The sequence below is a fragment of the Pituophis catenifer genome, unplaced genomic scaffold, assembly GCF_029215685.1.
Source record: "Pituophis catenifer annectens isolate HBS135680 unplaced genomic scaffold, rPitCat1.0.hap2 SCAF_4, whole genome shotgun sequence".
NCBI classification, from domain to species: Eukaryota; Metazoa; Chordata; class Lepidosauria; order Squamata; family Colubridae; genus Pituophis; species Pituophis catenifer.
The window spans coordinates 25,910,460-25,937,782 of NW_027256884.1; the positions used below are offsets into that span (position 1 = coordinate 25,910,460).

The 27,323-nt window shown below is 39.6% G+C and overlaps 1 protein-coding gene across 1 annotated transcript in view; it reads right to left on the reverse strand.

The window, feature by feature from the left end:
- ITGBL1 (integrin subunit beta like 1) overlaps positions 1-27,323 on the reverse strand; it is a 174,624-nt gene that overhangs the window by 64,449 nt on the left and 82,852 nt on the right. Inside the window, exons 6-7 of the mRNA XM_070944319.1 lie at positions 24,213-24,353; positions 21,384-21,530 (exon numbers count right to left, since the gene is read on the reverse strand). Of these exons, the coding sequence (XP_070800420.1) occupies positions 21,384-21,530; positions 24,213-24,353 (288 nt within the window). The remainder of the gene's footprint in view (positions 1-21,383; positions 21,531-24,212; positions 24,354-27,323) is intronic.

The following is a 27,323-nucleotide window of genomic DNA, read 5'->3' on the forward strand; positions in this document are numbered from 1 at the left end:
AAAATCAAGAACCAGTGGTAAAATGTAAAATTTGTTACTACCAGTTCTGTGGGCGTGGCTTGGTGGTGGGGGTTAATGTGATTGGGTGGGCGTGGCCAATTTTTTTTTTTAACTTTTAAAAGCATTTTTTCTACAACCTCTTCAACCGATGAGGTTGTTTAAAAAATGCTTTTAAAAGGCTCTGACGATCAGGCAACACAGCTAGGATCGTCAGAGCCTTTTAAAAGCATTTTTTTTACAACCTCTTCAGCCAAAGAGGTTGTAGAAAAAATGCTCTTAAAAGGCTCTGACAATCCCAGCTGAGCTGTGCGATCATCAGAGGCTTTTTTTTTTTACTTTTAAAAGCAATTTTTCGGCCAAAGAAAAAATGCTTTTAAAAGTAAAAAAAAAAAAAAGCCTCTGATGATCACATGGCTCAGCTGGGCATTGGGGGGGGGGGACCCAAGGAATTTTTGCTACCGGTTCTTCGAACCACCCACCGCCATCACTACCAGATTGGGTGATCCGGTCCGAACCGGGAGCATTTCACCCCTGTCAAGAACCCAGTTGCACAAAGGAGTATTGAAGCCTAAAAAGCCCAGCTTGTCTAGTAAATGCTGAGGAATGATCATATGAAACGCCGAACTAAAGTTGACAAACAGCATTTGCACATGAGTATTTCTTTCCTTTAAGTGTGCCAAGCTCAGATGGAGAACATAGGAAATAGCATCCTCAAAGGAACAATTTGGACAGTAAGCAAACTGAAGTGAGTCAAACGCTGGAGGGAGCCGGGATACAATAAAGTCCTTTATCAGCCTTTCAAAACATTTCATAATGATAGACATAAATGCAACCGGATGATAATCATTAAGACCTCTGATTGAAGACTTGTTTGGCAATGGCAGTCTTAAAATACAATGGGACCACCACCTGCTGCAACCAAAGATTGAAAATATCTGTAAAAACACAAGCCAACTCATCTGCACACTTCCTAAGAACACACCCAGGGGTATTATCCGGGCCTGCTGTTTTACAAATGTTAACTTTCCGCAATATCCTCCAGACAGAGGTAACATTAAAGCTAAGCATTTGCTTATCAAAATAGCTTTCCTATATGAAATCATGCAAGAAATGCTGTTCCATTATTTAAAAACTATGTGTGTTTGTGTAAACACACATAATATATATCAGTGGTCACCAACTGGTGGCACGTGGACCACTGGTGGTCCACGAGAAAATTTTGGTGGTCTGCAGAAAAATATTGCACTAAATCAGGAGTCCTCAAATTACGGCCCCTGGGCTGGATATGTGCAATGAACGTTTGTGCAGGTCGGAGGGGGGCAAAAATTCCAACTTGGGGTCTGCTTCAGCCTCCTGGTGTGGGGCTTTGGGAGATGGCAGGAGGGAAGTGCCACTGGTGGCAAAGAGCTGGAGGGCCTTGTTCCAGTGGGACTGCATCACGTCCTGGAACTGGCTGACCATCTCAGCCCGTTGAGCCTCCAGACGCCAGTACCTGGCCTTGTACTTCCACAGGTCTTCCCTCTGCTTGGAAAGCCTATGCTCCTAGTCCTCATTGAGATGCTTCTGCTGAGCCCCCTCCTTGGCCAGATCCAATATGAACTGAGCTGTTTTGCCAACTCTTTCTCGTGGTGGCTGCTTAGCTCCAACAACTACTTCCTGTTGGGGCCCTATGGAGCCTAGGCAGGCAGGCGAGAAGTGTCTGGAAGGGGAGGGACGAGTAGAGGCTAGCGAGATGCCCCTCGAAGTGAGTGACATAAAGTTGGCCACACCCACCCAGTCACAAGACCACCTAGCCATGCCCACCCAGCCGGTCATTAGGCAGATTATATTAGTGGTCCATGGGATTTAAAATTATGAAGTTAGTTGTCCCTGAGGTCCAAAAGGTTGGTGACTCCTGATATATATAATATACATATACGTATACGTATACATATACATATACATATACATATACATATACATATACATATACATATACATATACATATGCACAAACATACACGCACACACACACACATATGTGTGTTTGTGTGTGTATGTTTGTGCAGACATACATAATTATGCGTATATAATTATGTAGTTATATATTTTATGTACAATATCAGAAAAGAGGTTTTCACATCTACTAGTCAAGTAATTACAGAAAGACACACAGCTGTTTCACCAATGGAACAGCTTCTGACAGAAAAACAGGAAGTGACCCCCAAAGTCCCCTGCAAATCTTGTAGTCACTGGAAAGTTGTAGGGTGGAAAGAGAAAACCACCTGCTGAAGGTTTGACCTTCAGTTGACATGTAATTGAATTCCATCTATAACAAGGTGCTCCAATGCATACTATGTGAACAGAGGTATTTATTTTCCCACATCTTTCCCTGTTTTACATCTGAAAACTAATTTTTGCTTGGCACATGCATGAAAACCTATTTCTACTTTGTGATCATGACAAAGGGAAGTAAAAGTAGGTCAGAGGCTAATTTTCACAGTATTTATTAAGATAAATACTGCATGCCAATTTTCTTGTATAAATGGTAAATGATAACAGCTGGATTGGAAGAGAGTGAAAAGGAGGAATCAAAAATGCAGATTGCCCATTCTTATTCTAAACCTCAGGAAGGGTTATTTATCTTGCCCAGTACTGTCCACATACTCAATCGGATTTTTTTTTCATTGCCTGCAGCCCGGCTCTTTTCCAGGGGTGGGCTGCTGGGGGTTCACAGGGGTTCAGGAGAACCTCTGGCCAAGATTCTGTGCAGTTCAGAGAACCCACAAATCCCACTCCTGGCTGGCTCCGCCTACCCTGCCCCTCCCAGGAGTCCCCACAGGGCCCGTTTTGGATTCCAGTAAGTGCAGGGCACGCGCAGAGGCTCGGGAAGGGGGGGGGAATGGGCCTACTGGAAGGTTGGTCCATTTCCGGCCTCCAGAGGGCCTCTGGAGCCTGGGGAGGCTGTTTTCGCCCTCCTGGAGGCTCAAGGAAAGCCTCCGGAGCCCAGGGAGAGCAAAAATACCCCCCCCCCGGTCATGGTGCAGGAGGCTGACTAGGCCACGCACCATGGCCACGCCCACCCAACATGACCACACCCACCCAGCAACCAGGCAGAGAACCCCTTGCTAAAATTTTTGAAGCCCACCCCTGCTCTTTTCACTGAAAATCTTTAAGACTCAATATGGAGCCTCATGTTGGAAAACACGTTCATATAAGTTAACTGCAATGAATATGCAGCTGCTTTGTATATCTATATACTCCTAAAACTCTTGTTGTCATAACCTTTAACTGGGTGAAACAAGACATCATAGAGCAACAATGTTTGAATCAAGTAACTTCAAATGGGCTAACTTACAGGATGCATATAAAATCTTACACCCGTGACCCTCAAAAGAATGAAATTTAGGGAAATTGTGGCTGCTTCAGTGCTACTGGCTGCTGCTGCAGTCACATAATTTTCATCATTCTGTGATAGTTTCCCAGTGAGACACTCAATCCATCACACCTTTCCCCATCTAGCAGTTGGGAAACAGAACAAAAAGGAGGAGAAGGGGAGGGAAATTTCTGATGCTCCCTGTCAGATTCCCACTAGGAAATTCAAGGGGGAAGCTGGAAGGAAGTCAGAAGTCGCTTCTGTTCTCACTGCTTTTTTGCCTGACCTTAGCCATTCTACTTCTCTGTTTCAGGAAACAAAATATCTCTGAAATGGTGACCCAACAGGGCACAGATTGTCTAGTTCCTAATACAAATAGAAACTGTTTTACACATATTTCCCTAATCTCCTCTCCCTTTTTGCAGCCAAAACTTACATCTTCAGTTTAAGGAAACAAACATGATGAAGTTAACTTTACATACCAATATGTTGTGTCATGCATCTCTGCACACTTCAGTGGTGGGTTCCTCCCGGTTCGGCCCGGTTCGGCTGAGCTGGTAGCAGTGATGATATGACGTCACCAAACCGGTTCTCTTTGTTCGGGAGCTGGGCCCTCCTGCCCTCCCCCCGCATTATTCTTACCTTTTATTTGGCCCCGCCCCCAATCTATTTGCTGCCTCCCGAGTCCCAGCTGATCGGCTAGAAGGAAAAAAACTGTTTAAACTCTTGCCACGGGGTTTCAAAGGGCTGCCCTACAGCTGATCAGTGTTAAAAGGCAATATGGTGGTAGACCAGTGCGCTCGAAAAACAAATGGGTAGATGGGTGCCTCCAAAAACAAATGGGTAGAACAGAATGCTCCAAGAACAAATGGGTAGACTGGTACAGCTCTGCAAGCAGTTAAAAGTCTGGTAGACCAGTACCTCTATTAAATCCTAAAGAATTGTCATATGACCATCAAACCACGCCCACAAAATAAGCCATGCCCACAGAACTGGTAGTAAAAAAAATTAGAACCCATCCCTGGCACACTTGTATAAGATCTGTGCATGAAGAAATCAATTCCTGGATGATTCTTGGGTTTCCCGCTGCGTTTGGTTTTTTTCTAAGAGGTGTGCTTTCTAAGAGCTGCCATGTACAAACTGACTGAACTGGACATGTTTGAATGCAACGTTTATCTTGAATTACATGGGGAAAACCATGTATCTTTTTAGTAGATACATGTATCTAGTATCTTCTTTTTTTTTTTTTTTAATAATAAACTATAAACAAAACACTGAAAATAATAGTTGTAATTGTGGTGCTGCTCCTAAGGAGGCAAGATTGATGGAATGGTAATTTGATCCAAATACTAATTTCTGTAAAGAAAGCTTCACGGAAAAAAGAGTTCAGTCAATGTGCTCCATCTGTGCTCAAATTATTCAGAGTAGGGAGGTTGCACAACCTCTCCATGGTAGGAAAGCATAGGAAGAAGCTTGAGTATATTCAAATAGAAAATAATAAGGAACAAAAAAAAAACCTCCAAAAGATATGACCCTGTATATAAATGCTTAGAGCAGTGGTGTCAAACTCGATTTCATTGAGGGTAGCATCAGGATTGTGTTTGACCTTGGAGGGGATGGGGGGGGCATGGCTGGGGGGGGGGTGCGTAGCCAGGATGGGCATGGCCAGCTCAACATCACTTGTGTGAGGGGTACCTGTGGTGGCCTGGGCAGGGCTGGGGGGGATCCTCCTACAGCCCTCTGCCTGCAAAATGGAGCTCGGGAGGGCTGGGTGGGCATGGCCCTCCTGGGCTCCGTTTTTGGCTGCAACAGTCTCCTCTAGTGCTCTGCCAGCAAGCTAAAATCACTTGCTCTGTCATTTTCACTGGCAGAGGCACCGTGGGCTGGTCCTTCACTGTTTCCAGGGTGTCCCTGTGGGCCAGATCTAAGCACCCTGCAGGCCGGATCCAACCCGTTGCCTTAAGTTTGACACCCCTGGCTTAGTGGAAGACCGATGGAAATATATCACTCATAGAAGAAAACAGTAGCCAAGAACAATTCCCCTGCTGTCTAGGCCAGCCCCTTTGGAGCTAAGCAATCGATTTCACAGTCTCCCCCTGCAAGAAAACATGCAGACATCTAGAAAAGAGGCATCATCAAGTGTTCCTAGAAAAGAGGCATTTTCAAGTGCTCCTGTGAAAGGAAGAAAAGTAGCTCAGACTTTCCTAGGGAAAAAATGGTGAGTGTTGGTGATAGGATATTCAATTCTCAGGGAAATAGAACCAGCCATTTATAGATCAGACATTCAATCTAGGGAGGTATGTTGTCTTCCTGGAGCAAAAATAAAAAAATGTAATTGAGAACCTTACCAATCAATCCCACAGATTACTATCCCTTTCTTCTCCTTCTCATAGGTATGAATCAGTGGTGGGTTGCTACCAGTTCGCCCCTGTTCGGGTGAACCGGTAGTGGCAGTGGTGGGATGCTCTGCCCACCCACCCAGACGTCATCAAAAATGCTCTGTGCATGTGCAGAATCTTCTGTGCATGCGCAGAAGCGCCGTGTACTCGCAAAGCAAGCGCGCGTGTCCATACGCTCCCCATAGTGAACCAGTAGCGCCAGGATTTGAAACCCAGTACTTGTATGAATGACACGACAATGGATCTGAAAACAATATTGAGAAACTATGAGCAGCTAGGCAAGAAAGTTAAAGAGTTAGAAGCACAAGTGGTGTTTTCAACTGTACCTCTAATAAAAGGTCAACACCCAATGGGGGAACAAAGAATTTCTCTTGGTGCTGCCAAGAGAAATTCGGATTTCTAGACCGTGGTCTGCATAAAGGACTTCTGGCAAGGGATGGGCTGCACCTCTCAAGAACCAGGAAGAATGCATTCAGAAAACGACTGGCTCAACTTATCAGAAGGGTTTTAAACTAAAAATGAGGGGGAGGATGACCAATCCTTAGGACTGGAACATACTGATGGAAGCATACAAACTGTTTAAAAGAAACAGGCCTAACAAAAGAGGAGGCGGAGTTGCATTATATATAAAAGTTCACTGCATGTCTACAGAAATGCACAAAACCAAGAATGAAAATCTCCTAGAATGCATATGGGTCAATATAAAAGGAAAAAAGAATGACATTGCTATAGGTATATACTACAGGCCACCCAACCAAAGCAGAAGAAAAAGATGAACTTTTTGCTAACCAGAAATCCTAGGTTGCATTAATAGAGGGAGTGAATCAAGAGAATATGAAATATTAGTACTGCTTTATAAAATCTTAGTAAGACCACATTTAGAATACTGTGTTCTGTCCCCGTCCCACATGCACACACACCAACAGACGTCCAAGAGTTAAAAACCAAACCAGCTGACAAAATCCTTTTCCTTATGATAACGGAACTTGGCAGCAACCTAGTGGCTGCCTGCCAAGAGTTTATTACTCACGAAGGGAAGAGATAACTTCTCTCGCTTCTGGTACATCAAAGTAAAATGTTCAATAATTACAGAGTAAATCAAGTCCAAATATAATCCAGCAAAGTCTATAGCAAAAGTCCGGCAATGCAGAATGGCGTGGAAGCTTTCAGCTTTGTTCATCACAAGGCTTGACTGGCCACCACACTCCCTTTTATACCCTGTGGGGTGTGGTCCAGTGACTCAGCCTAATCTCGGGCACACCTTTTCTTCTGTTGCATGCGCTTATCCCTGCGACGCTGGCGTGGATCCAGCCAAGACTCATTACTCTCATCACTGTCCACCTGTGGTTGCGTGGACGTGCTTGGCCCCGGCCCTATCTCTTGCCCTTCGGCAGACACCGAAGGCATTGCCAAAGAGGAGGGTCCTGGAGAGGGAGGCCTTGCCAACTCCTCTCCTTCACTCTCGGAGTCCTGTCCTGCCGATGACACAGGCTTAGGTAACGGAGCCACAACATACTGCACCCAGTTTTGGTCACACAGTATAAAAAAGATGTTGTGACTCTGGAAAGAGTGCAGAAAAGAGCAACAAAGATGATTAGAGGGCTTGAAGCTAAAACATGAAGAACGTTCGCAGGAATTGGGTATGTCTAGTCTAGTGAAAAGAAGAACTAGGGCTGACATGATATCAGTGTTCTAATATTTGAGGGGCAGCCACAAAGAAGAGTATGTCAATCTCTTTTCCAAAGCACCAGATGGCAAGACAAGAAACAATGGATGGAAAATAATCAAAGAGAGAAATAACCTAGATGTCAAGTTTCCGAAAGATGCCCTAATTAATTCATGAGCCATGATCCAATCTTCAAAGGAAATATAGTGATTTATTTGGAACAACATTCCGGCAATACTGGGATGTAGTCAGTACAGTCTGACCCCACGCAGATTTACGTCCCCCTATGACCCTGTCTCTCCCCTCCTCCCTGGCCATGTCATAAATCACATTCTCCAATTACCCACTTTGGCTGGCTGTGAAACCTAACGCCCTCCTGATTGCGGTCAGAAAAAATGTATGGAATTCACTTCAGTTCTCCCTCCCTCCTGCTCATGGCAACTTGAAAGCTTTGCAAGTTGACACTAGAACTAAGAAGAAATTTACTAACAGTGAGAACAATTAACCAGTGGAATGGCTTGCCTTCAAAAGTTGTTGGTGCACCATCACTGGAGGCTTTTAAGAAAAGTCTGGATAATCATTTGACTGGAATAGTATAGAGCAGGGGTCTGCAACCTTAAACTCTCAAAGAGCCATTTGCACCCATTTCCCACAGAAAAGAAAACACCAGGAGCCACAAAACCCTTCCTGGGCCTGACTATTTCTTGAGCAGCCACAAAACTAGCATATGTAGTTGAATTAAACATTCTGTTTTCTTCTGAAACTTTTCTTTTCTTGGATTTATCTATGGTTGGCCTATCGGGGGTTAAAAGCTCAATAAATCATGTGCCGTCAGGTGTCGCGCATTAGTGGTTGTGACCCATATTTTGAGTGACAGGGAGCCGCAGCAGAGGGGGGAAAGAGCCACATCCAGCTCCAGAGCTGCAGGTTGCTGACCCCTGGTATAGGGTCTCCTGTTTGACCAGGTGATTGGACTTGAAGACCTCTAAGGTCCCTTCCTAGTCTGTTATTCTGTTATCTGGTTGCTATCAAAGACATAACTCTGATTGCATCCAGTCTCAAACCATCAGTAGCTCTCCAACTTTAGAGATTGTTCTTCTGTGAACTGCTAATTCCAGAAACTGACTAGTTAGTAAACATTTTTAGGGCATGAGATATACATTATTTCTCCTTTACCTCCTGAAATTGTCCAAGAAAAGCCAGAGGTTTTATGTAACCTTGGCAATTTTTAGTAAAAAGCACCAGATTTTAAGATGAACTTGGCAAAAATGGCATCTAAGTTGATAAGAAGCAGGAGAACAAAAACAAATCAGGCATCAACTGAAATAAAAAAAAAAATAGTAACAGAAAATAGAGGTCGTCCTCTAATTAAAACCCATTGCCAAGTGGCTGCTCAAAGTTATGATGCCCACCCCTGAAGCTTCCTACAGCCCAATGTCAACGTTACAATAGCAGCACCCACTCCCACAGTCATGTGATCCCATTTTGGGCACTTGGCAACTGGGTTGCCTTTATGGTCATTTGCAACATTCCGTGGTCACGTGACCATGATGTTTGATTTTGATTTTGATTTTTGATTTGCTAGTTCCCAGTGTTTATTTCCAGTTTCCAGCAAAAAAAAAAAAAAAAAAGTTCATTGGGTAAAATGGATTTGCTTAACAACCACGGTGCTTGCTTACTGATTGCTGCAAAAAATGTAAAATCAGGTCCAGTCATGTGGTGACTTGCTTAACAACTACAATATACTATAATTCTGGGCTTAATTATGTTAGTAAGTTGATAACTACCTGCGAGGGATTTAAAAAAAAAATAAAGTGAAGGGAGGGCTAATGTATATCAAAAGTATCCTATCTGAATCATTTACTATAAATCGCACGATCTCAACAGGAAAATACAGATTCTGTATTTGAAATAGAATATAATCGATCTGTTTTTAAAATAGATTATAATCTATTTCTTTATTATTGATTTGTTTTTACTTGGTAGCTTCTAAAATTTACAGTAGTTGTAATATTAAATATTTGATGGAGTTATAATGTTGTATAAAATATTCTTTTAATTCTGGAGATTGGAAAGAACTGAATATAACAACAGAAAATATGTGGAAGATCCATGCTTCTCTCACACCTTCACTAACCATTGTAGCTCCTGAAAACACAGCAATGCTTTTTTAATAAAACTCTGCTCAGCAGGGGAATAATAGTTTTCACTGTCTGTCAAAGCTTCATTTTCTTATGCTCTGTTTCTGGCTGGCCTTCAAAAACTGCCTATACAGGTGAAACTCGAAAAATTAGAATATCATGCAAAAGTTCATTTATTTCAGTAATGCAATTTAAAAGGTGAAACTAATATATGAGATAGACTCATTACATGCAAAGCGAGATAGTTCAAGCCTTGATTTGTCATAATGTTGATGATTATGGCTTACAGCTCATGAAAACCCCAAATTCACAATCTCAGAAAATTAGAATATTGTGAAAAGGTTCAATATTCTAGGCTCAAAGTGTCCCACTCTAATCTGCTAATTAAGACATAACACCTGCAAAGGGTTCCTGAGCCTTTAAATGGTCTCTCAGTCTGGTTCAGTAGGAATCACAATCATGAGAAAGACTGCTGACCTGACAGTTGTGCAGAAAACCATCATTGACACCCTCCATAAGGAGGGAAAGCTTCAAAAGGTAATTGCAAAAGAAGTTGGATGTTCTCAAAGTGCTGTATCAAAGCACATTAATAGAAAGTTATGTGGAAGGGAAAAGTGTGGAAGAAAAAGGTGCACAAGCAGCAGGGATGACCGCAGCCTGGAGAGGATTGTCAGGAAAAGGCCATTCAAAAGTGTTGGGGACTTTCACAAGGAGTGGACTGAGGCTGGACTCAGTGCATCAAGAGCCACCACACACAGATGGATCCTGGACATGGGCTTCAAATGTCGTATTCCTCTTGTCAAGCCACTCCTCCAACAACAAACAATGTCAGAAGCATCTTACCTGGGCTAAAGACAAAAAGAACTGGTCTGTTGCTCAGTGGTCCAAAGTCCTCTTTTCTGATGACAGCAACTTTTGCATCTCATTTGGAAACCAAGGACCCAGAGTCTGGAGGAAGAGTGGAGAGGTACACACTACAAGATGCTTGAAGTCCAGTGTGAAGTTTCCACAGTCTGTTGATTTGGGGAGCCATGTCATCTGCTGGTGTTGGTCCACTGTGCTTGACAATGCAGCCGTCTACAGGAGATTTTGGAGCACTTCATGCTTCCTTCCGCAGATGAGCTTTATGGGGATGCTGACTTCATTTTCCAGCAGGTCTTGGCACCTGCCCACACTGCCAAAAGTACCAAAACCTGGTTCAATGACCATGGGATTACTGTGCTTGATTGGCCAGCAAACTCGCCTGACCTGAACTCCATAGAGAATCTATGGGGCATTGCCAAGAGAAAGATGAGAGACATGAGACCGAACAATGCAGAAGAGCTGAAGGCCGCTATTGAAGCATCCTGGTCTTCCATAACACCTCAGCAGTGCCACAGGCAGATAGCATCCATGGCACGCTGCATTGAGGCAGTAATTGATGCAAAAGGGGCCCAAACCAAGTACTGAGGACATATGCATGCTTATACTTTTCACAGGTCCGATATTGTTCTATGTACAATCCTTGTTTTATTGATTTCATGTAATATTCTAATTTTCTGAGATTGTGAATTTGGGGTTTTCATGAGCTGTAAGCCATAATCATCAAAATTATGACAAATCAAGGCTTAAACTATCTCGCTTTGCATGTCATGAGTCTATCTCATATATTAGATTATGAAAAACTAAGTTGCATTACTGAAATAAATGAACTTTTGCACGATATTCTAATTTTTCAAGTTTCACCTGTATCTTAGCATTCTGCTACCTCTTATTTATTAATTAATTACTCTATGTTTGTCTGCGTATATGCGCGTATCTCTGAAAAAAGCACAAATATGAAACCAACCTTTATGTATAATGATGGAGAGAAATCTCAAAACCAAATAAATAATCAGCAGAACTTGATCTTCTTTTATAGACAGGTCCTTTCCCAGAATAGCACCTGTTTGTCTATTTGACTCAATAATTAAAACACGCAGTTAATTCTTGCATGTGTACTCTTTCTTCCAAACCGAACATGTGAAGGAGGGAAGATTATAAGTTGTCAAGCACTCCCCAAACCCCCAGCAAAGACAGAGAGAAAGATTTTCCGCACCCATGCTATATTTTAAACACACTTGACTAGATAAAAATAGTGTTTAACTTTTGTCATCCTCATGAATGACAATAATACATTGATCCCTTCAATCAGCCACAGGAACAAAACATGGAAAATTGATGAATGACTCATTTCAACATATGCACTGTATTGTATATACTGACATCCCCAAAGTCTAGATACTACGAATGCTAAATAAAGCAGCACAAGCATGCAATAAAAAAAAATCAAATGAACAATTGTAGAAAAGCATTTACAATCATCAGAGAAGCTGCCCTGTGTCTAAACTGTGACATAGCAGTTTAATCTAGAAAGTAGAATGTTCAGACAGATAAGTATTGGAAATTTCCTAAAGCTCTTTTAAAGGGAAACCAACACATGAGAATGGATAATCATTTGTACCCCTTCTTAGCCTATGTCTAAAGAGCAAAAGCCCAGCCTTCATTGTATCTCAGAAAAATTAAATGGGGCCTGAATTGGTGAGTGTTTGCATGGGAGACCAGTCAGGAATCCGCAGTAAGAGCTTCACAATAAAACTATAGGTTTCCACATAATTGTAAATAAAACTTCTATGGAAGTATGGCAGCGGTCTCATAACTGAATGTCCAATCAGCTATCTAGCAAGTCATGGGCAATCTTGCACAATATGTTTAATATTTTGCATATCAGCACCACAATTGCAAGAGCCCTGGTAGCGTAGCAGACTAAAGCACTGTTATTAACATCAGCTGCCTGCAATTACTGCAAATTCAAATCTCACCAGGCTCAAGGTTGACTCAGCCTTCCATCCTTTCTAAGGTAGGTAAAATGAGGACCCAGATTGTGGGGGCAATAAGCTGACTTTGTATAAAATATACAAAAGTATGAAGGCTATTGCTTAACGCATTGTAAACCGTCCTGAGTCTCCGGAGAAGGGCGCCATATAAATCAAATAAAAAAAGGGGGGGGGAAGCTTTTCATCTACACTGATACAGGGCAGAGGCACTTCTTCCAGTATTATACCTAATTCTGTTCAAGACAAAGCAAGACAAGGCAAAACAAGGTGGTTTGGTAGAGGGATCACTAATGGTCAGGCCATTAGTGATTAGAAGGTACCTTGGACCATTCCTCTCTCCAGGCATTCTTGGAGATAAACTGGTAGATGTTAAATTAATAGCTGTTTTCTAAGTTGACATGATAGCTTATGTTCTTAATGACATTGGCTGTATGTTTGGGGCAATTGTTCTGCTACAGAATAAATTTGGGGCCAATCACACTGATAGTATGGCATTATGAATAAGTATCTGCTGGTATTTCTCAGCATTGAGGACGCCACTGATCCTGACCAAATCTCCAATACCATTTGCAGAAATGTTTTAGAGGAAGCAAAAATTCATGCTTCGCAAGCATGTTTGAAAAGTGTCCGGTCATGGCTGGTCCAGCAACAGCTGACTTCTCACTGTTTTCTCCTGCTGTCATCTGACTACACAGCATGAGTGGCTTAATTAGATCAAGCAAGGCTAGGACAGAGACAAATTGAGCAGAGGTAGAAGCACTACTGGAGAAGAGGGTAGGGAGGGATAAAGCTTGTTGAAAGAAAAGCTCAGTAAAATCATAGGGAAGGTAGTGTCAACTGCAGTGGTGGGTTTCAAATAATTTCACCACCGGTTCTCTAAAAATGTGAGTGTGTACATGAGCGCACAGCTTCTGTGCATGCGCACAGCTTCTGCCACACGGTGAGGTTCCAGGGCAAGGCCAGAGTGGGGGAATGGCATGTTTCCTGACCCAGCCGAAGCAAATGGTGAGCGGGAGGAGGCTCTGGGGCAAGACTGGAGCCAGGGAATCACACGTTCTCTGACTTGGCCAAGGCGGGCGGAGGCTCCGGGGCAAGGCTGGAGTGGGAGAATGGCGCATCTCCGGGCCCCAACCCAAGGCGAGGGGCGAGTGGGCGGCATGCTTATCTTTGGTGAACAGAGCGGGTGAGGTGTGGAGGCAAGGCACGGAGATTACCTGGGCCGCGTGGTGAAGGCAAGATATATAGGGGGGAGAGGGGGGAGGGGGCAGCCGATGGTGCGATTTGCCAGTTCTCTGAACTGCACAGAATCATTAGTACTGGTTATGTAGACCTGTACATAAGGCAGGCATAAATGTGGTAAATAAACTCTACTCCATAAATTCAGGCAACTTTCAGAAACACATATCTATTTCTTTTTATTTCATGCATTAATCCATGCACTTGCCTATGTATTCCTCTTACCTTCCAAGTTGCAATCTTTCATATGTCACATTGGGCACATAAATATTGATTTCTAGTATTCATCTTGGCTTTAGTTAATCAAGATATTCACATAATTCTTTTTAGTAATACAAATCATATGTAGACTAGGGCAGGAGTCACCAACCTTTTGGACTTCAGGGACCACTAACTTCATAATTTTAAATCCTGTGGACCACTAATATGATCTGCCTAATGATCGGCTGGGTGGACATGGCTAGGTGGTCATGTGACTGGGTGGGTGTGGCCAACTTTATGTCACTCACATCGAGGGACGTCTCACTGGCCTCTACTCACCCCTCCCCTCCTAGCCACTCTTCACCTGCCTGCCTGGGCTCCTTAGGGTCCCAACAGGAAGCAGTTGTTGGAGCTAAACAGCAACCACGAGAAAGAGTTGGCAAAACAGCTCAGTTCAAATTGGATCTGGCCAAGAAGGGGACTCAGCAGAAGCACCTCACTGAGGACTAGGAGCATAGGCTTTCCAAGCAGAGGGAAGACCTGTGGGAGTGCAAGGCCAGGTACTGGTGCCTGGAGGCTCAGCAGGCTGAGATGTTCAGCCAGTTCCAGGATGTGATGCAGTCCCACTGGAACAAGGCCCTCCAGCTCTTTGCCACCAGCGGCACTTCCCTCCAGCCTTCGCCCAAAGCCTCACACCAGGAGGCTGAAGCAGACCCCAAGTTGGAATTTTTGCCCCCCCCCCGACCCGCACAAATATTCATTGCACGTATCCGGTCCAGGGGCCGTAGTTTGAGGACCCCTGATTTAGTGCAATATTTTTCTGTGGACCACCAAAATTTTCTCGTGGACCACCAGTTGGTGACCACTGGATTAGGGTATCTGTCTTAACTGCAAGCCATAAACAGCATTTCTACCAAGGTAAGAATAATATCACTCACTATGTCTACTGTGGCCAATATGTCAGAGGTTCAACCAAACCCAAATTTATCCAGTGCTTGATCACATTAATTTTTATAAACTAGGATCTTTAATCCAGAGACTATTTTACAACCAACATTTGGCCATATTTCCACAACGTGGAGTTAAAAGTAATTAAGGTGCTTGTATTTTAGAAAAATACAAGATTTGCAAGTGAGATGTAATCTTCTGTATGATTACATCTATTTATGTTATAAAAACCTCTAATCTAAATGCTGGCATATATAAAATAATGTCTAATGAAAATATTTTTTAAAAGACTGACTTATGGTTTTACCAATGTTTCTTGCTTGTATTCTGTAGAATCATCTTTAAACATTAGTGTGTATTTTCCCCCCTTTTATATTGGTTTTCTGTTCTCGTTCATTTTTGCTCATCATTTTATACTTTTGAATAAAGATGTGACTTAGAGCAATAGAAGAAGATTAAGGGCTTTAATACTCTAATTTTGCAACAACGTTGAATAGAATTGTGTTGTGCTGTCATGAATGTTCTTTGAGCCCTGAAATATGCTGGAAATGAAGGCTGATTCATACATTATTATCTGAACAGCTTGAAGCTTCATAGTTATATGCTGCATATGTATCTTCTTCATTAACCTAAGGAAACTTACCATCCCTAGGAAACTTATTTTTTGTTTAAAAAAAAACAAACACTAGAAGTTAATCAAGCATTAAGGTTTAAATCTCAGAAAATACAGAGAGAAGGAGGGAGAGTTCCTATCAAATTGTAATGAAATCATTTATGTAGAAACATAATTATTTCTTATTTCTCATCTGTTTTATTCAGATTTCCATTTGCTTCCCAGCCCTCTTCAATGTGACTTTCTAGAAGAAGTATTTAACCCCCAAGTTAATCTTAAATAAAAGTTAAATTGCTATATTATTTGTCTTCCCTAATTGAAACACGTAACACTGAATGAAGGTTCATGATTTCGTCAATGGTCACATTCAATTTCATAAATATTCAACTTTATCTTTAGGGAGGTGGGAATTGCTCTATTTTTAGTACCAAATCTGCCATTTAAAACACCTTCAAATTAGTCACCCATCACTAACAAAAGTAAACCAGTCTGGGGACTCAGTCTACATGGTTAAGGAGAACATAGAAGAATAGGATTGAAAGGAATCTTGGAGGTCTTCTAGTCTAACCTCCTATCCATGGCAGGAGATTCTATACCATTCCAGGCAGATGGCTGTCTCTTCTTGAAAACCTCAAGTGATAGAGCATCCATCATTTCTGGAGGCAAGCCGTTCCACTGATTAATTGTTCTTACTGTTGAGAGATTTCTCCTTAGTTCCAGATTGTATCTCTCTGTAATGAACTTTTACCCAATACTTCTTGTCCTCCTCAAAGGTGCTTTGGAAAATACATTGACCTCTTCTTATCTGTGACAGCCCTTAAGTACTGGAAGTTTTTCTTTTCTGTGGTACTGTGTTAAATTGGGAGAACATGATGACCAACATATTTAGTCATCAAACATTATAATCAATAGCATCTCATGTTGGAATTGATAGTTGCAGAGGTCAAAGAAAAACAGGAACAAATTCTTAGTATCTGTGGTGCACAATACAATAATAAAATCATCCCAATTTTAAATTTTTGAGAGTTCATAGACAAAGCCACCTTGTTTTATTCAATACAATATTCATTCTATCATATAAAAAAATACCATGTAAGTTGCTACAGAAATGGGCCCAAATGGAGCACCTGAAAAATGAACAGGAGATATCAGTTTACATGTAAAATAGATTACAAGGACTATATCAAATGATCACTGAAATGTAATAAAAACCTATTGTGTTTGTTGAGACCTTTTGTGATAGCCTGAAATCTTTTGATGTAAATTCTTTCACTCAGTGATGCTATTAAACTCATTGTTCCAAAATGCTCACTTTGAGATCTACAATAGAGTGTCCTGGGAGGTTGAAATGGTCTGACATTAATTTGTCCTGGTTTTGAATCTTGATGTCAAACTCATCTTCATTCATTCTTTTGCACAGTTGTTTCATTTGTTTCACATGGAATCCAGAAAGACTTTGCTGTTAGATGATGGCATATATCATACAGTATTAGAGAAAAACCATGTGAAGGAGCTTCGGAATTTATATGTGACGGTAAAGAGGAGGGAGCAAAGAAAATATCTGGGTTGGTTGCAAAGTTGCAGCTCACAAAAGATGTGCCCTTTAATAACATTTTGTTAGTCAGAAAAGCTCCTCTTGACCATTCCTGATGTTTAATTCATAAATGTTACAATAGACTGCTCAGGAAACATGGTTCTGGTTACTCTTCAGATCATATAAATCTTTGCATTTTTGCTAAAATCAATTCTGTATTCTGCCTAGGTTCCTTGGAGAGACAAGGTAGCACATAAGAAAATCAACACCACCATCTCTCCCAGTGTCTAAAAACGGTCAATGTGTATTAAATTCATCACATAAACTGTTTTTTTTGCACTGTACAAGTGCATGATTGGTTAGCAATTTTCCTTAATTTTAATCCAAATCTAACAACAAAAATGGTAATATTCACAAAACAATGTGAGAATATTTCAGTCTCTCAAGTTACTTGAGTTTAAAGTGTCCATTCAAAGAAAGCCTGCTTCTGAACTACTGATTATCAAAGATTCAACTTTACTATCTTGCATGTAGAGAAAATTGTGAATGCTGACTCTTTATAAAGAAATAAGTTCTGTTTATATTTTCATTCCCTTTGACTCTTACTGTCTGAAAATTCCCCATCACTGTATATGCCATAATTACAATTCATCATAACATTTATGCTGGTCTACAACTATAATAAAGATTTCATTGATTTTCAACAACACATACTTTTGATTCTAACTTTAGTTATTTTGTTGCAGAAGTAATTCATAGTTATCACCCTAAATTTTATATTTATTATTCCTTATGAATAATGCTGTTAATCTACTAATTTTCCATTATTATAGTATATTATCATTATACTTAAATAGAACAAATTTGTCATTTCACATATGTATATGGGTTATTTTATTACATGAGATTTACATATAGTACCTTTTTTAGTGAAATGTACCCCTGCATCAATAAATAAAACAAAAATTACTAATTATGTTTATCATTGGATACTATAGTAGAAAGTCAATAATCTACCTGCTAGGATTAATTCATAATTACTAGTTCATTTGCCTATAATTTAATAATGTTGCATGCCTCTTTTCAAATATCCTTAACTTCTTAATAATTTGTGGAGAGAAAGCTTGATATTCTTAGTTCATACTGAGTTATGAAAAAAATTGAGTTATGTCATCTTGATCTGTAAATGTAGATACAGGCACATGAAATCGTTCTACCTGTAACCATTTGGCAGCAAACCAACCAAGTTCCATGAGATGAGTGCATTTCTTGATTTGATAAGAATGGTAGTAACTCTGTGGATTTTAAAAGTAAATGTGACCTTTTGTTATTAAAAAGTGAGTGGAACAAGCGTCAGATGAGAATGCCTCAGTATCTGGAAAACAGCCAATAGGTGAATATTCTGCTGGCTGATTAAGGAAATTACTTACAATGGACTCAAAATTAAACTATGGTAACTTGTCACCTAGAGCATAGGTTTCAATGTCAAACAAGTAAAATATCTCAATGATGTCAACAAGTGACGGAAATAACAAAAAAAGAAAAATGAAAGCTGTATGGAAGAAAGAGCTACAACAGAATGTGCAAATATTAAACCAGGGCATAAATTTCATGTGTGAGCCAAATGTAGAAACAGAAATGCTAAAAGGACAGATAAGATTCAGAAATGTGAAAGATAGACTAGATCAAATAGTTAAGGTAAGATGGATAATAGAGAATGCTTTCTCTATAATGTCTCAGAATTACTTATTATCCCAGCACACTAGTTCACCTTAATATATTTTATATTCTGAGGTAATATCTAGGTTTTTATATCCGTCATACACACACACATACACACAAACAACCCAGAATATAAAATATATTAAGGTGAATTAGTGTGCTGGGATAATAAGTAATTCTTCTGAAAGATGTTTCAGCTTCTGAAAAATCTGAGTTTGAAAAAACAATAGTTCAGAATTTGAAAGGAAGTGAGATAAGGAAGACTATTCTCCCGTATCTGTTTAATCTGAACAGTGAATGTATGATAGAATAGCAGGGTTTGGAGAAATTCTGCTCGTGCTTTGATTGTTTAGTTAGGATCCAGCTGATACAAAATGTGCAGGATAACCCATCAAATTAGAATAGCCCAAATTCTGAAGTTGCTGCAATGGTTACTAATATTGTCAGCTTCCAGTCCCAGCATAAAGAGCTGGTTACCTTTGAAGACTTGCTCATAACAGAATACCTTATGCAGGCTTGATATTTTGGGCTTAGACAACTTAGAACTACGCCAGCTTCCGTTTGACCTAAGCATAGTACACAAAATTATCTGCTACAATGTCCTACCTGTCAATGACTACTTCAGCTTCAACTGCAATAATACACGAACACACAATAGATACAAACTTAAGGTAAACTGCTTCAAACTTGATTGCAGAAAATACGATTTCAGCAACAGAGTGGTCAATGCCTGGAATGCATTACCTGACTCTGTGGTTACTTCCCCAAACCCCCATAACTTTAATCTTAGACTGCCTACTGTTGACCTCACCCCATTCCTAAGAGGTCTGTATAAGACACGCATAAGCACACCAACGTGCCTACCGTCCCTGTCCTACTTTATTCGTATCCATTTCATGTATTCGTAATCATGTTTATACTTATATCTGTTATGTTAGTCATGCTTGACAAGCAAGCAAGCAAACAAACAAACAAACAAATAAATATATCACACAACATCTTACCAGAACTGAATTTTAAGATCTGGCCTGGCCATCAGAAAAAGACCTATTTATGGAAACAACCTCCTTGAGAGGTATATGGTGACAGGTCTTCTATTAGTAGTCTCTTTTCTCTTTCTGTAGTTACAAAGAGTCCCTATCCAGTTGGTATTCTGTAACAACCCAGAACTGTATTGTTTCAATGGGCAATTGTTAGATTTAGTAATAGGGCACCTATGAGGCTTTTCTTCAAATAGATATCCCCATTGCTCATGGACCTTATTGATTAGGACAGGCTATAGATATTATAAAATAAGTAAATAAAATATCAGCATGTATTATAATCATTGTTAAAACAAACAATGGTAATAACTAATACATTGTAGATGCTTCAGATTGTAAGAGATTTCTCTTTAGTGGAAAGACCAAAAAACCCACTCCTTTTTAAATAGCAAATCAAGGATCAATATTTGAAAACCAGTAGGTAAATACAGAAGACAAACCTATAATTTCTTTTTTTTTCCAGAAGTTTCAAAGGGCATTCCAAAATTATCTTCAATTACACTGTAGAATTTACTTGCTTCCAATAAAGACCTTGCTTTTAATGAAACCTAAAGATTTGATTGCGAATCGCAGTGTCACTTTTCTAAAAGTTTAATGTTGAAATTATAATGCTACAATTTCTGTAAGAAATGCCTGCACTGCTTTTCTCTATAAAATATGCAAATTTCCACATTTAACATTTTGTTCTAACCTGTAACACTAGAATGATCAAGTGAAACATTTTTTTTTCTTTAGCTAATTGCTTTATTTTATACAAATGTGGGACACAGTTCAGCTAACACTTTTTCAAACTACAAATAATCAGTTGAAGCTGCAACCTAGTCAGCTAAGTAGCTTTTCATGGCACAACTAATATGGGTTCAATTCTACCCTTAAACAATTGTTCAGTTCACCAAGAGTCTTTATAATGCCACGTATAGCGAAGAGGACAAAGTTGCTCACTATCCAGTATATGTTAACACACCACTCCCTCACATTTTGCTGTCAACCTTTGGGACTGATGTTTCCTGAATAAGAATATTTATTACTTAAAATATTCTGCCATCCCTAAGTGGGCAAGACCGCACCACTAACTATCTGTTACCAAAGCACGAACACAATAACAAGCAAAACATCAGGTCAGCACACAGTTGTTGCAGATATAACGCATAGTACATTGTTATTATAAAATATGAATGAGAAAGATGAATTCTTCATATCTTTCAAACTAAGCATATTCACTCCCTACTGAGCGCTAATGGAATATTACTTTCACAAGTTACATGATGCAGCAACATGAAGGATGAACTGAATCATGAAACAATCATGAAGAACTTTTGAGCATCCGGTTTACTGAATTAGAACTTTTGAGGTCCCAAGCCACCTGCTGATCCTTGCCATTTAAAGTAGCAGGCCAGGGAGGCAATTGAGCAGGTGGCAAAGTCTACATGATGGATTGCTCATCAGGCAAATCTGAGCCTCATTGTTCCGCTTCATTTGTTTCCCAGATAACATTAAGCAAGCAGCCAGCAGTGCTGGGGAACTGCTCTAATCTAAAACAAATATTTGACTGTAAACTAATGTACATGCTTGGTGAAACTAAATTGCTTCCACAAAGGTTCATTTGTGGAAGCAGTTTAGTTTCACAAGGCATGTACATTATGATTATCTGGAAAATCCAAGTAACCTACCTCTGCCAGAACATGGAAGGTGTGAATCTCCTTGGCATTTCCTAAGGCTCTCTTCAGGGGAGATAGGGCAAGAAGTTGGATGTTCACACTTCTTCCCCGTCCATCCAGTCTTACAGTCACATCGTCCACAGTTACACTGGCCATGACCTTAACAGCAAAACAAACATACATATTTCACCTCTATCTCCATACAGTAGTCTAAAATCTCTGAGCTTCTGCATAAACGTTTCTTGAGTCAGTGGAATTAACACTACCTACCTGTTTGCTACTGTTTCTGTGGATTGTATCATACTTGTAACTTCTTTCAATGGCCTTTTATATTTTTTCTTCTGGACCAAGGAGACTTTGGGAGCACACACATATATTCCCATATCTTTGCACATAGCCCGACTTCTCAAACATCCTGTATTTAGCACTTATGTAAATTTTTAAAATCTTTTTCATCTTATAGCAAACTGATACAGCAGTAGGATAGCAACCAGAAGTCCATCACAGTTCCAATATATGAAACCAAAGATCTGAGATAACTCATTATCCAACAGAAGACAATATCTGAAGCCCAGAGTTGAACTGTGGAGTTCTTGGTGTTTTCTGAGTTTGTTTGCTTGCAGATCTTTCATTATCCAGGAATTTCATTTACTGAAAGACCTACAAACAGTCAAGCTCAGAGAGCACCAGGAACTCCATAACACATTTGTATTAAAAGTCCAGCAAATCAAGGAGAAAGGTTCTGTCTTCCTATTTAAGCTATGGGGATTTAAGACCCCCCCCCCTTTTTTTTTTTTTAAAAATGGTGGTTGGTATGCTTCCTTCCCTAAAATTGACACAGTTTAGAGACCTAGCTAAAACTAAGATAGGTAAGAAATAAGCGATTTGGTGTCCCCTAGATGAGGAGTTTTCAAACTTTTATAGGCCACAGAACGTGTTAATGTAAAAAAAACCCCAAACCTTGAACCTCCTGATTCAGACCTCTAATATATAAAAAATTGCATCCATCTGCATACAGATGAATTCCCCCCCACTTTTTTTTTTTTTTTTGTCCTTAATCTCTTATGGAACTCCATCAAATTCTTGTGAAAGAATTATTTGAAGACTATCTCCATCCTGCTAGCTGTACCAGTAGAGGGCTGATATTCTGAAACAAATGGAGGGCACAGTTTTTTATAGTTCAAACTAAGAAATTCACTTAAAAGCTCCCTGGGAAATTTATGTACTCTGCTTGAGTTTCATGATGGAAAAAAGCACGTAGAAGTAGAAAATTATAAAATGAAACAAATGAATCACCTTCTATCACATTCCTAACATGTGTAAAGAATGATAAACATTTACGTAACTTTTCTTCATAGGAAATTGGGGTACAGGAAAGTGCATTATAGCCCCCATTTCTTATTTTTTTCTAATCCTTAGAATCTATGAGAGAGAGAAATTATTAGAAGGAGGTTTATTTCTTCCCAGCTGGAGATTTTGGTAGGATCTCTATATCTACTATTTAATTCTGATCTGAAGAAGACAACAATCAAAAATTTGGAATGAAATGAAATATTGAGAGTATAGGAATCTCCAGTGGAAACTCCATCAGGTACAATTGAATGATAGGGTTTCCAGATTTTCAGTATAAAATTTTTAAATTAACCCCAAGTGCTTCATTTAATTCTAGGCAGGCACCTAGATTTACAGACTGGTTTATTATAATTTCCAGATGGTTAATTTGAATACATTTTTGCAGACTTTATTTCCTCCTTGTTTTCTTCTTCATAATTGATAAAAAAAATTCATCTGACAGGCACTGGCTCAGTTTGTTCTAAGCCAAAATAATTTCATCTACTTGCTTCCTTCTGATTCTTCAGTTGCTCCATTGGTATTTGGCTGGCATGAATGCAATGAATATGGGTTGTTAAGGATGTTTAGAGAGCCATTATGGTATAGCTAGTTGTGATGGACTAGAAACTGAGTACCTCTGAGTCTTAATCTTTTCCCCCTCTGAGTGACTTTGGATCAGTTGCTCTGTCCCAGCTCATCCCATCCAATTGGGTTCTTGTGGGGAAAATAAAAGGGACCATTTTATCTGCCACCTTGAGTTATACAAAATAAAGGTGGGTAATAAAAGTTTGTCCACTATTTTGGACATAAAGGAGGAAAAGTTGCAAGATACTAGACTCCATGCTTTTATATTTTGTATTAAACACCTCAATGTACCTACATATTTTATTTATTTTTCAAAATAATATAGCTGCCCATCTTAAAAAACAAGGGATTCTGGGTAGCTGTTCAGCATTGAAGCTGTAACTGCTAAATGGTACTAACTTTGGGTCCTTGGTACTCTCTGAGCTTGGCTGTTTTCTTACAGATGTTTCATTCATGACTAGATAATAAACATAGATCTAGAACTGATGATGTTACTTATTTGGGTAATGAAAGGCCTGCAAGAAAACAACCAAGCTCAGAGAGCATCAAGGACACCACACATCAATTCTGAGCAATAAATATTCTCTTTTATAGGTACTAATCTGACCACTCAGGAGGATATGAATTCATATGGCAAAATACAGATCCAGCCACCAGATCACTTTCTGGAAATCTTGTGGAGTGAGATCATTTTGTTCCTCCACATGAAAGGGACAAAGGCAGGAAATGACAGAATGTGGGATCATGTCATCATGCAATTATGTATTTGTATCTGAAGTCAGGACTCAAGTTTATAATTGTGGCATAAATAGGATTTTAACAATATATGCTATTATTTGAGCTCTGTATTATTAGAGTTTCCACTGTAAAGCATATTTATTCTTCCACTGAGATCACATTAAGTCCTTAAATTATTTCCTTTACCTGAACAGAAATCATCTGAATATCGATCATAGGCTGCCTTGCAGTTGCGTTCATCACATTCACAAGTATCTCCATGAATATCTCCCCAATCTCCAGTTGGGTCAACATCGTGACATATGCATTCTCCACATACACAGGTTCCTGCAATAGGAAAAGTTGATATTTAACAGAATCAAAGAAAAACCAACAATTTTATATTTAAACGAAATATGACAAGGCTGGGCAATCTTTTCATAGCTAAATGCCATGAAAATAAGTCTTGCATTAGCCACAAGGATATGTTAGTGATGCAATACTCCAAGGAAGGAGAGATACAATTTTAAAAAAATCTTTCTGCGTATATACTGTATATTTTAGATAGGAAGAATTTAAACTGAATTATTTGGGTTTTAGAACCTTTTGTCCATATATTCACTGAAAAATCAGAACTCAAGAAAAATCAGCAATTGGTCTCCACATGTTAACTACTGGTATATTCTGGGAACCTTCAAAAACTGAGGGTCTATCCAATGTTGAGAACTGTTATTCTGATCATGTATAACTATTGACTGAGCAGATGTGTTTGAAATGGCTATTTCAAGAGGAAATTTATCATTCCTGAACACGTTAACATTTGCATTTAAAAAGGGTGGATGCAGGTGGATTCTAAATCACAATAATTCAGTCTTGATTATCTCTTGGGTATAATATATGGGTGTGGCTAGGTTTGCTTTCCTGAGTTTATATTTTCACTTATCCTAGGTACCATAAGTTCAATGACTCCTTGTAAAGAGCACTACCTTCAGCTCTTTGGGATCTTTCTCCAAAGACCCCTAGGACTACCTGCATACTCAGATGACATTAAATGGACACAACAGCCAAGCTTGTTTGTTATTATTAAACACCCACACTCAGTCATTCTTCTCTGTGTGCTGTGGCTTGGTATCTGCTGTAGGTAGTATCTTTATCATTTACCATGCTGAGCAAATGCAGTGTGCTGGGGTCTTCTGCTGTGATCTTCTCCATAAACAAACTTTAAACAAATCATGGTGATACTCCATAGTTTGTTCCTGCTGGAAGTCCTGGGAACATTGTGTTCACACAGTGTGACAGGCTATTACACAAGCTGGGGACTACTGTGTCCATGCTGTGCAGCTCAGAGAGAGGAGCAATTGGAGAAGTGTATATCCTTATATCTAAGCCACATGGGTTGCTATGTTGTGCAAACAGCCCTAGAGAGTTTTGGGTATGCATACTGCATCAGAGCCACTAACACTCCTCCCATCTGGTCCTCAAACAGCATGTCTTTCTATTCCTGCCATTATCAAAGAAAAGCCTTTTACACAAAATGTTGTTAACAGAATAACAAAATAAAGAGTTGGAGGGGACCTTAGAGGTTTTCTAGTACAACCCCCTGCTCAGGCAGGAAACTCTAAACCATTTCAGATAAAGGGTTGTCCAACCTCTTCTTAACAACCTCCAGTGGTGGAGCACCCATAACTTCTTGAGGCAAGTCATTCCACTGATTTATTGTTCTCACTGTCAGAAAAATTCTCTTTAGTTCTAGGTTAGTTCTCTCCTTATTTTCCATCCATTGCTTCTTGGTCTACTTTCTGATGCTTTGAAGAATAGGCTGACCCAATCTTCTTTGTGGAAGCCCCTTAGATATTGGAACATTGCTATCATGTTCACTACCCCACCCCACTCCACTCCGGATCTTTTTTCATTAAACTAGACATCCTAATTCCTGCAACCATTCTTTATATGTTTTAGCCTCCAATTCTCTAAGTATCTTTGTAGCTCTTCTCTACACTCTTTCTAGAATAGAAGAATAGAATTTTTTATTGGCCAAGTGTGATTGGACACACAAGGAATTTGTGTACATATGCTCTCAGTGGACATAAAAAGACAAGATGCACTCATTAAGAATCATAAGGTACAACACTTAATGATAGCCATAGGGTACAAAAAATCAATCAAATCATATTAGGACTAGTCAATATAAATAGTAAGGATATGAGCAACAAAGTTACAGTCATACAGTCATAAGTGGAAGGAGATGGGTGATGGGAATGATGAGAAAATTAATAGTAGTGCAAACTTAATAAATAATTTGACAGTATTGAGGGAATTATTTGTTTAGCAGAGTGATGACGTTTGGGAAAGAACTGTTCTTGTGTCTAGTTGTTCAGGTGTGCAGTGCTCTATAGCGTTGTTTTGAGGGTAGGAGTTGAAGCAGTTTATGTCTAGGATGTGAGGGGTCTGAAAATATTTTCACAGCCCTCTTTTTGACATATACGTCCCCAAGGCAGGCTGGTAGCAATTGTTTTGTCCACAGTTCTAATTATCCTCTGAAGTCTGTGTCTGTCTTGTTGGGTTGCAGAACCAAACCAGAAAGTTATAGAGGTGCAGATGACAGACTCAATAATTCCTCTGTAGAACCATATCAGCAGGTCCTTGAGCTTTCAGCTTGAGCTTTCTGAGTTTGTGCAGAAAGAACATTCTTTGTTGTGCTTTTTTGATGACATTTTTGATGTTAGGACTCCACTTTAGATTTTTTTTTCCAATTTTTATTTATAAGTACAAACTAAACAGAACAATGAAACGTACAAAACATAAAAACATATAAACATCCATTTCAATACATGTCCAGTTTGTCACAACTATAATATACATTTCTCTTTGTATTTTGACTCTTCCTGTTTTGGTCATTCCCTTTTGTCTATCTAATATTGATCTTTGTTGACCTATGTCTGTTCTTTGTTTCCATCATATTATATTTGGTCATTTTATTTACTTCCTATTGCTTCATCTCTTTCCTATCTTTCAACCAACTATACCACTTTTTCCATACTAAGTAAAAGTCATGTTCTTCCCTATTTTGTAATTCCTTTGTGAGTCTATCTAATTCCGCACATTCCATAATTTTATTGATTACTTTATCTGGTGTTGGTATATCACTACTCTTCCAGTGTTGCGCGTATAGTATTCGTGCTGCTGTTATCATATGTATAATTAAATAGGTTGTTTCTTTTTCATAGTATCCATTCACTATGCCTAATAAGAAGCTTTCTGGTCTTAGTTCTATCTTTTGGTGTGTTATTTCCCCTATTTGTATTTTGATCCTTTGCC